At 43.8% G+C, this 12,284-nt stretch overlaps 1 protein-coding gene across 4 annotated transcripts; it reads right to left on the bottom strand.

Moving 5' to 3' along the window:
* Positions 1 to 109: 109 nt before the first annotated feature.
* TMEM219 (transmembrane protein 219) lies at positions 110 to 11,349 on the bottom strand. Of its 4 annotated transcripts, none has more exons than XM_081255644.1 (6): positions 11,257 to 11,349; positions 9,766 to 10,220; positions 9,483 to 9,672; positions 2,865 to 3,094; positions 1,252 to 1,421; positions 110 to 209 (listed from the first exon to the last, which is right to left on the bottom strand). In XM_081255644.1, exons 2-5 carry the CDS (start codon positions 10,171 to 10,173, stop codon positions 1,284 to 1,286), a joined length of 966 nt encoding a protein of 321 aa, XP_081111770.1. In that variant the 5' UTR covers positions 10,174 to 10,220; positions 11,257 to 11,349; the 3' UTR covers positions 110 to 209; positions 1,252 to 1,283. The 4 variants fall into 4 exon arrangements, with proteins under 4 accessions (XP_081111770.1, XP_081111769.1, XP_081111771.1 ...); XM_081255643.1 differs by lacking the exon at positions 11,257 to 11,349 and adding an exon at positions 11,008 to 11,116; XM_081255645.1 differs by lacking the exon at positions 11,257 to 11,349 and adding an exon at positions 11,008 to 11,105 and having other exon boundaries at positions 9,766 to 9,964.
* Positions 11,350 to 12,284: the final 935 nt, after the last annotated feature.

Below are 12,284 nucleotides of genomic sequence, written 5' to 3'. Positions count from 1 at the left end.
CTATACCAACCCAAACTAGTGTCAACAAGGAAGAATCCCCTAAACCTCCCGAGACTCTCTACCTTAAAATTCCCACCTCAATCCAATCCCCAATAAACACCCTGGGAAACACTGGACAAAAAAACCTTTTATTTCCCCCACATTCCAGCTCTCCACTTTTGTAATATCTCTTCCAACTCAGAATCAAGGCCCAAGAAGTTGATTCACACCTGGAGAGAAACAAAATAAACAAACAAGGCAGGTCAGAGGGCCTTTGGAGGAAGCTCTGGTATGGCTGCAGAAATTGGGGAAGAAGCAGAGGAAGTGACAACTAGAGATAGGTACAGGCACTTATTCCAACTGAGATGGCCTCAGGATCCCAGGATCTGCCAGGAGCCAGAAAGCCTTCCTTTCCCAGTCTGCTCAGATCTAAGAAAGGCTGAGAGGGTTCCACCTGTTCCCAACCCAAGTAGGTGGCTGGAGCAGTCAGGCCTAGCCCTAAGCAATATAAGCAAAGTTGATCTTGAGGGTCCAGCTCCTCTGGTCAGCACCTCCCCTGGGTCTGAGCTGTTTCCTCTTCTCCCACAGTTATTTCCTAGGGCACAGCAGCCAGCTGAAGCTGAGAACAGTTTAAGAGCTGGGTGCACAATATATGACTCTCGAATTATATGAGACTCACCTGAAAGGGTGAGATTTTTTTTATAGAATGGTTTTTTTTTTTTAACCTTAATGAGCTGATGGACTAACCAGTTAGCCAGTATGTCCTACCCCTACTTTGGAGGCTGTGTCCCTGCAAAGATCCTGCTAGCAGAATCAACTTTTTCTAATGCAATGATGGCTAATGTAAAAGATCAGGTGCATGTGAAGTGCTTGGGCACATAGTATGTGTCCAGTAAAAGGGCATCATCAATCCTTTTGAGCAGTTCAAGATGAATTTTACAAAATTTGCATCATAAAACTGGGTATCAGAATTTCAGGACAAAAGCAAGACAAATATGATTCATATCCAGGACACATCATCAAATGTGAACCCCCTTAATTCACCGCTGTTGCCAAAAAGCTTGGATTTTGAACTACAGCTATGGATGAATCTTAACATCAGAATGTTAACTGAAAGAAGTCAGTCGCAAAAGAATATGTATGATTCCACACATATAAAGTACAAAAATAAGTAAAACCAAACCATATTGTCTAGGAAAAGCTCTGTCTCAGTTACAACTGCCACTCACACCCCATCCCCTATTCCCACAGGACTGAGTCAGAGAACCTTACCTGAGAACGAGACGGGAACTAGGCCAGTGCCCTCAGAACTGGGTTCTAGACCAGTGGGACTCCCGGCGTGGGTGGAAGCACACAGCAGTGAGACAGCAGAGAAGGCCACAGAAGAGAAGCAGGAAGGAGCCCAAAACCAGCAACCTAGAGCCACACAGAGCCAGCTCCTCCTAGGGGTAGGGACAGGAAGGGGAGGAGGAATGATGGAGAGAGAAGGGACTGTGGAGAATCTTCCCTTGGGAAGATATCTTAGATACCCCCAGCCCAAGGGCTATAGAAAGAAGCCTCCATGGGGGAGAGGGCTCTCCACATCCAGGGAGCAACTAAAGGGAAAATTCTATTCTTATTTGCATGCAAGCTAACATTTGTCTCAATGGTCTAGAAACCGCTTTCTTGCCCAAACATATAAACTGAACCCCTATAATGACTCCAGGAGATAGGAAAGTTCACTATTGTCTACATTTTGAAATGTGCAAGCAGGGCCAGGTCTGGAAACCAAGGTCTCCGATTCCAAGCTCCCAGGTCATGCTCCTCACCAGGGTCTTTGCAAATGTGAGGGAACAGTATGAAGCAGCCTCCTAACTGGTCTCTCTCCTCCACTTAGCCAGTCTTGTCCACCCAGCACCAGTGACTCCCATGGCCTGCAGTATCAAGTCACAGCATCTTAGCCAGGCCTCACGGTGCCTCATGACCTGGCCCCTGCATCTCTTTTGTCTCTTCCCCTATGTCATGCCTAAGCCTTCGTCGTGGAGTGCTCCTGAAGCCTGAACACTTTTCAATCCCTAGGCCTGTGCTCATGCTGGTCCCTTTGCCTGGAATGTATCTCCCCTCTCCTGAACCGCCTCTACTGCATTCCTGCTCATGTCTTGCTCACTCTTCAAGGATCATCCTGACAGAGCAGAATGAGCCTGGGACGTGGAAGTCAGAAGGCTGTAAGTTGCAATCCTGGCTCTGCCACTTAACCAGTTGTGTGGCCTGGGGCAATTCACTCCCTCTAAGTCTGTTTCCTCATCTGTAAAATGAGATAATAACAGCTACCTCATAACAGCCTTAAAAAGGCTATTTTAAGATCAAATGAGATAATGACACTGAAAGCACTTAGTAAGGTATAAACTACTGTAAACAATTCCCTTTTCTTAAATGCCACCATCTTGGTGAAGCACTCTCCATAAACGTTCAAGTCAGAGTTAATTGGTCCTTACTCTGTTTGAATAACACTTTGCTCACACCCCTATGATAGCAATTAGCCCATTCTGCCTCTTATTACAGCTTCTGAATTCCTTTGAGGTGAAGATCATGTTTTATTGTATCTATAGACAATTGTTAATAGTAATAGCTGTCATTTATCCAATCTCTATTATGTACCAGGTGCTTTACATTCATTCTCATTTATCCTTATTTGTTGGTATTAGGAGAGAGTATCATGTTTTCTATTTTACAGCTGAGGAAGCTGAAGTTCAGAAAGGCCCACATGCTTGCTCAAGGTCACAGAACCTCTGAGGCAGGATTATAAAGCCTGTGCTTTTCTACTAGGTAAAATTGCCTCCAGAAGCCATCAAGACACAGCGTTCAGCATGGCAGTTTATGAAACCCCAACAATCTGAGGCTCTTACGGAGGTGAGCAACTTGGTGAGCACAAGACCTTCGTGGCTCCAGACACTGACACACTCCTCAGCCATCCTAGGGCTCAGGGTGGCATTTCCTGCTCCCTCTTCCGAGCAGGACATGGGTGGCTGGCTGGAGGGCAGGATTCCTGGAGCAGCACTAAAATACAGGCAGGTTCCTGGTGTCCTTTCTGTGGTCACCCTGGCTGTAATGAGGACCAGCTCTCCTGCAGAAGATCCTATGAGAGGCACAGGGGAGGAGATGGAAGAAAATGTAGGGTGGGATGGGAGTCATCAATCTTTAGACAGCTATTCATTTATGTAGGCTTCCTACTGTACCAGGTATTTTGGCATTGATTCTATTCAGTAAAGTCCTCTAATACCATCATTTGCATCACTGAGAAATGAAAATAGCTGTGTACCGATATAAATAAAAATTAATTTAAATTAGCTCACAATCAATAAAACAATCATACCAATACTCGGAAAGCTGCAGCAAAACTGGGGTAAATACACATTGCTGATGTCAATTTGTATAACCTAGATCATTCTTTTTAAGAAAGCAGTTTTCCACTACTACCCAAATCCATTAAAAGGTTCACATACCATTTCAAATTAGTGGGAAAGGGATGGCCTACTCAGTCAATGGCCTTGGGACAATTTCCATTTGGGAAAAAAAAAGTCAGACTCTTACCTCACACTATAAAGTCCAGATGTATTCAAGACCTATGCAAATAAACTAAAACAAAACAAAACAAAAACCTAAGCAAGTACACAAATATTTTCTAACTTTAAAGTGGGAAAGAAAGGCCTTCCAAAAAAAGACACAAAACCTAAAAGACCGTGTAGAGGACAAGAGCAATAAATTTCATAAAAACTAAAAGCAATGAAAGATAAGTTCTATCTTATCTTAAACTATACAATGAAAGATAAGTTAAAAAAAAAGTCATACAATGGCTGAAAATACCTATAACATATTTAATTGGCAAAAGGATTTACTATCCAGAATGTATAAAGATCTTCTAAAAAAATTCAGAAGATAAAGACAAATAACTTAGAAGAAAAATAAGTAAAGGATATGAATGGGAAATTCAGAGAAGACATGAAAATGGCCAATAAACCTATAAGAAGATGCTCAACCTCACTAGCAATCAGGAGAAAGTAAAACAATCAGGTAATTCCTTAGACCATTAAATTGGTAAAAATTAAAAAGACTGACAATAACAAGAGTTGTTGAAATGTGGAGAAATGGGTGCTCTCCACTGGTGACACTTTTAGAAGACAATTTGGCTGTTTCTGTTGCAATTTTATATTTATTTATTTATTTGTTTGTTTGTTTGCGGTACGCGGGCCTCTCACTGTTGTGGCCTCTCCCGTTGCGGAGCACAGGCTCTGGACACGCAGGCCCAGCAGCCATGGCTCACGGGCCTAGCCACTCTGTGGCATGTGGGATCTTCCCGGACCAGGGCACGAACCCGTGTCCCCTGCATCGGCAGGCGGCCTCTCAACCACTGCACCACCAGGGAAGCCCTCTGTTGCAATTTTAGATGAAGACAGAGAAGGACTGAGAGGATGCCCACCAAACTGTGGACTCTGCAGAGAAGGTAAGCAGGACTTTTACATTTGCTTTGTACACTTCTGTGTAGTCTGAATCCACAATAAAATGAATTTGTGTATTAAAAAAAAGGTCCATACTCTTTGACTCAGCAATACCACTTGCAGAAACTAATCCTAAGAAAAAGATTCAAAAGAAAAGTGCACAGTATACCAAATGTTTATTGTGTTTTCATAAAAAATACCAGAAAATAATAAAAATGTTTATCAATAAAGAAAGCATTAACAAATGATGGCCTAACCAATTAACAGATCAATTTACATCCATTAAAATAATAATGTTCTGGCCATTCAGTAATACAAAAAACACGATGTCATGAAGTGAAAAAAGAAATACAAACCAGTATATACATCATAATTGCAACTGAGAAACATACATGTAAAATTCAGTAAGAGAATTCCCATTCCCCTTTCTTCTATGTTCCCCTGATCGAATCTGTCACCAAATCCTGTCCATCCCACACTTGTATCGACTCTCTCAAATCAGTCCCCTTCTTTCACACCACTGTCTTAGCTCAGATAAGTCACCTTTTTATCGCAACCACCTCCTAACTGGTCTTTGTGCATCTGGACACATTCCTTCCAGGCAGTCAGCCAACAGAGTATGATCTTTTAAAAAGAATAATAACAAAATTCTATTTTCCTGATCAAACTCTTTGAGGTAGCCAAATATCCTGGATAAAGTCCAATTACCTTGCCTTGGCACAAGGGACTCTCCATGGGATTCTGCCTGCTTCTTCAGACCCATCTCCTGCCACTCATTCAACACTCCTTCCCCTGCACCAGTCAAACTGAACCCCTGGAAGTTCCTAAATGTGCCATCATAATCCCATCTGCATGCCTTTGCATATGCTCTTCCCTCTGGCTGGAAGGGCACATTCCTAAGCCTCCCTCAAGCCTCAGCTCAAGCCCCGTATCCTTGGGAAAGCCTGTGTTCACCATCCCTGCCTGATGGACTTCTGAGTACTCTCACTGTACCTTGTGTTCTACTGCACACACTGAAAGGTGTTTACTTCTGTTCACATCAGTATCCTTGCTAGATTGTGAGTGACTTGTGGTGAGGATCCACATTTTACAGATCTCTGTATTTCCCATGCTTGGTACATAGTAGGTGCTCAACAATTACTGATTAGATGATGCAATCATATGTGATTACTCTCACTTGGTCCAAAAATCTTTGATGTTATAACTTTGTTTCTAACCATGAAGAAGCAGAAACTGACAAGCTGATCCTAAAATTAATATAGAAGTTCAAGGGATCTGGAATAACCAAAACAATCTTAAAAAAAAAAAGAACAAAGCTGGAGAATTCATATTTTCTGATTTCAAAACTTACTACAAAGCTACAGTGATCAAAACGGTGTTGTGATAGGCTGAGGGGAAGATGGCGGAAGAGTAAGATGCGGAGATCACCTTCCTCCCCACAGATACACCAGAAATTCATCTACACGTGGAACAACTCCTACAAAACGGTGTTGTACTAGCATAAGCATAGACATGGATCAGTGGAATAGAACTGAGAGCCCAGAAATAAACCCATATGTCTATGGTTGATTGCTTTTCAGTAAGAGTGCAAAGGCTATTCAATGAGGAAAGAACAGTCTTCTCAACAGAACGTGCTGGGACAAATGAATAGTACCTGCAAATGAATAAACTTGGACTCCATCCTCACACCATACACAAAAAAATGAACTCAAAATGGATCACAGACCTAAATGTAAGAGCTAAAACTATAAAATTCTTAGAAGAAAATACAGGAAAACCTATATTTAGTGACTTGGGGTTAGGCAAAGTCTTCTTAGATATAATACTAAAATCACAAGCAACGACAACAAAAAAAATAGATAAACTGGACTTCATCTAAATTAAAAACTTTTGTGCTTCAAAGCACACCATCAACAAAGTGAAAAGACAACGCAAAGAATGGGAGAGAAAGTCTGCAAATCATACATCAGATAAGAGGCCTGGATCTAGAAAGCATAAAAAAAACCTCCTAAAAGTCAATAATTAAAAGAAAAATTATTCGATTTTTAAAATGGGCAAAGACTCTGAATACACATTTCTCCGAAGAAGATATACAAATGGCCAATAAGCACATGAAAAAATGTTCAATATCATTAGTCATCAAGAAAATGCAAATCAAATGATGCAACCGATAAGGGCTTTTTCCAAAATATAATAACAGCTCATACAACTCAAACCAAAAAACAAACAACACAATCGAAAAATGGGCAGAAGATCTAAATAGACATTTCTCCAAAGAAGACATAAAGATGGCCAATATGCACATCAAAAGATGTTTATCATCGCTAATTATTAGAGAAATGTAAATCAAAACTACAATCAGGTGGTTACCACCTCACACTGGTCAGAGTGGCCGTGATTAAAAAGTCTACAAATAACAAATGCTGGAGGAGGTGTGGAGAAAAGAGAACACTCCTACACTGTTGGTGGGAATGTAAATTGGTGCAGCCACTATGGAAAACAGTATGGAGGGTCCTTAAAAAACTAAAAATAGAGTTGCCATATGACCCAGCAATCCCACTCCTGGGCAGCATATATCCAGCCAAACCATAATTCAAAAAGATACATGCACCCCTATGTTCATAGCAGCACTATTCACAATAGCCAAGACATGGAAACAAACTAAATACTACTCAGCCATAAAAAAGAATGAAATAATGCCATTTTTCAGCAACATGGATGGACCTAGAGATTATCACACCAAGTGAAGTAAGTCAGCAAGAGAAAGACAAACACTATATGATATCACTTATATGTGGAATCTAAAATACGACACAAATGAACGTTATCTATGAAACAGAAACAGACTCACAGATATAAAGCACAGACTTGTGGTTTCCAAGGGGAAGCGGGGGTTGGGGAGGGAAGGATTGGGAGTTTGGGATTAGCAGATGCAAACTACAATATTATATATAGGATGGATAAACAACAAGGTCCTACTGTATAGCACAGGGCACTATATTCAATATTCTGTGATAAACCATAATGGAAAAGAACATGAAAAAGAATATATATATATATAACTGAATCACTTAGCTGTACAGCAGAAATTGACAAAACATTGTAAATCAACTATATTTCAATAAAATTAAAAAAAAAGAAAATGCAAATTAGAACCTTAGTTAGGTATCACTTCACACTGACTAGGACAGCTATAGTCAAGAAAACAGGAAATAACCAGTGTTGGTGAGGATGTGAAGAAATTAGAACTCTCATACACTGCTGGTAGGAATATAAAACGATACAGCCACTTTGGAAAACAGTCTGGCAGTTCCTCAAAAGATTAAACATAGGGACTTCCCTGGTGGCGCAGTGGTTAAGAATCTGCCTGCCAATGCAACACAGGTTCGATCCCTGGTCTGGAAAGATCCCACATGACGCAGAGTAACTAAGCCCTTGTGCCACAACTACCGAGCCGCACTCTAGAGCCCGTGAGCCACAACTACTGAGCCTGCGTACCTAGAACCCGTGCTCCTCAACAAGAGAAGCCACCGCAATGAGAAGCCTGCGCACCACAATGAAGAGTAGCCCCTGCTCGCTGCAACTGGAGAAAGCCCACGTGCAGCAACGAAGACCCAATGCAGCCAAAAATAAATAAATAAATAAATAAATAAACTTATTTTAAAAAAAAAAAGATTAAACACAGTTACCATATGACCCAGAAATTCCACTCCTAGGTACACACCCAAAAGAAATGAAAACATATGATAATGCAATAACTTGTACATGAGTGTTCAGACCAGCATCGTTCATAACAGACAAGAAGTGGAAACAATCCAAATGTCAATCAACTGATGAACGGATAAATAAAATGTGGAATACGTGTATAGTGAATGCTCTTCAGCAATAAAAAGAAATGAAGTACTAACATATGATACAACATGGATGACCCTTGAAAACATTATGCTAAGTGAAAGAAGCCGGTCACAAAAGGCCACATATTATATGAAATGTCTGGAATAGGCAAATCTGCAGAGACAGAAAGTAGTTATTCGTTGCCTAGGGCTGGAAGGTTAGGAGAAAAAGGGAAGTGCATGCTAATGAGAACAGGATTTCTTTGTCAGGTAATGAAAATGGTCTAGAATTGACAGTGGTGCTGGTTGCACACTTTTGTGAATACAAAAAAGCCATTCACTTGTACATTTTAAACAGGTGTACTTCATGGCATGTGTATAACTTACCTCAATAAAGCTATTATGTTTTTTACATAAAAAGAACAGGAGAAATTGTCCTGAGTCTATATAATCAGACACATTCCTTTTCTCTTGCTCTCTGATCACACACATGTACACTTGGCAATACAGAGCCCTACTCTCACCTGGCAATATGCGTATGTGTGCCTACACACACATACACCTATTGACTCATAGGAGAATCTTAGAACGACAGTGTTGGAAAGGACCTCAGAAGTCTAAGAATTCCACCTTTCTCTCCTCCTTCTTCATCTCCACATTTTTTAGATGAGGAACTTGAGGCCAAATCTCACACAGGAATTAATGGCACCCTCTGACTCACTCTCACTCATCATCTTCCCTGAAGACTCTAAGCAATTTGGGAATGGAGGATGTCTGATTTTTCTGTATCCTTCATAGCACACAGAGCTGTGCTAAGCACACAACAGGAACTAACGACACCAGTTTAAATAAATAGAACATGTTTCTCTGATATCCCTGAGGAAAAAGAAGGTGCCTCTAACAGAAGCCCCAAGGGATGAAGAGGGTTGAGAAAGAATTTTAGGTCAAATCTTGCCCATGTCATCACACCTCCAAGGATAGAATCAAAGAACCTCAAAGTTGGAAGGGGAGAGAGAAAACATTTATAGAGACCCTACACAGTGGGCACTGTGTTCACTGAAAGTATCTAGTCCTATTACAGCAGAAGTGACTAACGCCCAGAGATGTGCCCAAGGTCACCAGGATGGTGAGGTCAGGGGCAGGGCCCACCTCTGAATGTTCTGATATCCAACCCCACAGTCCTCCTTGGTCTCACCTTTCAATCCCATACGACTACCCTGGACCTGGGCTTGGAATGTCTGGGTCTTGTTCCTGTCTCGATCATCTCCAAAGTTCAAGGTGGTCAGTAAGCCCACGACGTGAGACCCACGCCACTTCCCTTTGACTGTCCCATTCATGGGGCACAGGGTCAGCTGGCCAAAAGATCTCAAGAAGGAGACCCAGTCCTGTGTGCAAAAGGAAGGTGGGGAGAGGTGAGAGGAGATCAGCAGCAAGAGCTGGCCTGCAGGGGAAGGATGAGCAGGAGGGTGAGTACTCACCTGAGGGATGTCAGGGCTGCGCAGGCCAGTCTTGTGGGTGAGGAGGAAGCCACCAAGGCCCAGGCCAGAAAGGCCAAGAAGCAGCAAGATCAAAGTGGCACAGACCAGAGGTGGGTGGTGCGCCAGGCAGAGATGCAGGTTGTGCCCTGCCTGGCAGCTGCCCATGGGGAGCAGAGGGGTCTGGGCCTCCAGGGAGAGCCTGCTGGAGGACAGGAAGGGAGACCTGGACAAGAGCCTGCCAGTAAGAAGGCACTTACCCATCTTATTCAAAGGAAGTGAAAGCACCGAGAAGACAAGGAACTTGGCCAAGGCCACACAGCCAGCTAGTGGCAGAGCCAGGACAAGAACCCAAGGCTCTTGACTCCAAGTGTTCATCTCCAGGCACCACTCAATAAATGTTTGCTGCATTTCATTTCTGAAGTAATCAAGGTGGAAGCAGAGCAGAGCACGCTGTACTGGAAAAAGGAATTCGAAAATGAGAATTCTCAACGGGAGAAGTTCAGGACGCAGCTGTTCTGGGGCTAGGGTTTGGCTGAAGAACAGTTCCAGCTGATAGCCCAGACAAGGGAAGCATCTGATGAAAAAGAACTCCACTTTGGAGCTAAACTCAATTTGAGTCCTCCTCTGCCACTCACTGGCTATGTGAGAAAAATCAGCGAACCTCTGCGAGCTTAAGAATCTGTGAAATGGGAGTTCTAAGAGCATCGAGTAGTGAGGACTAAATGGAGCAGATAAAACAGTTTGCATAGTACTTGGCCTTGCAGGAACTGAACAAATGTCCATTTCCTTTCTATTCCTCTGGGTCATATTGATCTTCAAAACCAGATGAAGCAAGGCAAAAAGACTGTGGGGAAAACTGAGGCTCGGGCACTTTAACAAAGGAGTGGTAGGGCCAAGGTCTGAAACCCGTCTCCAGCTTCCAAGTGGAGTGCGCTTTCCCTGGCGAGAAGCAAGAGCCTGATGAAAAGGAACATCTGGAAGGCAAGATAAACATTTGGGATGGGAGAAAAGGAGGGCTCCAGGGAAATGCAGGTGTCACAAACGCACAGCCCTGGCCCTGCCTCCCGTCCCGAACATCTGTAAAGGGGGGAAAGGTAGGAAGGAGGAGGATAGAGCCTGAAGGTCGGCGGCTGTTGGTGCACCTAGGCCTCCCCTCCCCCGCAAAGCCCCTCGAGCAGAAACTCAACACCCATATCCCTTCCCGCTGTAGCAGCGTCGAGTCCGCCCGCCGCTCGCTCTCACCGCTCGCAGCCGGGCGGAGGCCGGCGCCCCCCGCGACGTCACGCGACGAGTCGCGAAGGGGCGGGGTCCGTGCTCCCACCCACCCCACCCCCAGTCTGCGGGATTCGCATGCGCAGTGCCCACGCGGGCGGCCGCCTCGCCCCTCCTGGTCAGGGTGGGGGCGTACCAAGAGGACATCCAATGCAGGGCCAAAGGGGAAAAGTAACACCACGGGAGGTGAGTAAAAGGGAGAGAGGCAAGGTAACTAACCCTAGAGACGTTGTGAAACTGTCAACTCTCCATCCGGAGAGGCCATGGGGGGCATTTCAACGAGACTCGCGTCGCAGGCAATTTTCTTTTGCTCGTCTCCCACCCGCACCAGTAGCACAGCCCAGCCGCGCCCTGGTTCCGGGTAAGGACTTGGGGTCCGCCCGGGGGCGGGGCTCCGGTCCTAGGACTCTGGCCTTCCGGGCTGGTCTTGGGGTTTGGGTTCCGTTCTTCTCTGCAGTCTAATAGTGTTTAACGTGTACACCTCACGCTTGGTCCCTGGCTTTTGGCGACTCCTTAATGCATAGCTGCCAGGATCCTACATAGATCTGCATAGATCCTACAGCTGCAAGGCTGCTCAATAGAGACCTCTCATTTCACTTCTGCCCGCATTTTAGAGATGAGAACACAAGGTCCATCTTAACCTGAAATAGCAGGACACGTGGAGCCAAGAACTTTGGGTTCAAATCCTGACTCTGTCCCTGCCCCTACATAAGACATAACCGTGCTCTTCTGGGGACTGAGTTTACTCCTCTGTTAAAGGGGATCATCTTATCTATCTCACTTGTTGGATAGGAAGATTAAGAGGTAAAGTGTGGGAAAACATGAACCCACTGAGCACACAACCAGCACTGGACAAATGCTGTTTGAAACATAATCTGAGTATTCAATTCTACTGGCGCTTTCTTAAAGCAGAGACCATATCCTTCTGTACGACCACCCAAAATACTCTCATATATGGTGAAATGATATTCAACAAGGGTGCCAAGACCATTCAGTGGAGAAAAGCTTGTCTTTGCAACAAATGGTGTTAGGAAAACTGGATATCCACGTGCAAAAAAATGAAGTTATTAAATTCTTACTTTACACCCTATGCAAAAGTTAATTCAAAATGCATGGAAGGGGACTTCCCTGGTGGTCCAGTGGGTAAGATTCCTGGCTTCCACTGCTGGGGGCACCAGTTCCATCCTGGTCGGGGAACTAAGATCCTAAATGCCGCATAGTCAAAAAAACAACCAAACAAAAAAACC

The sequence above is a fragment of the Mesoplodon bidens genome (genome assembly GCF_964165515.1).
Source record: "Mesoplodon bidens genome assembly, chromosome: 15".
NCBI lineage: Eukaryota > Metazoa > Chordata > Mammalia > Artiodactyla > Ziphiidae > Mesoplodon > Mesoplodon bidens.
The sequence above is the reverse complement of the archived record's forward strand: the minus strand, read 5'-3'. Positions and strand labels throughout refer to the sequence as shown.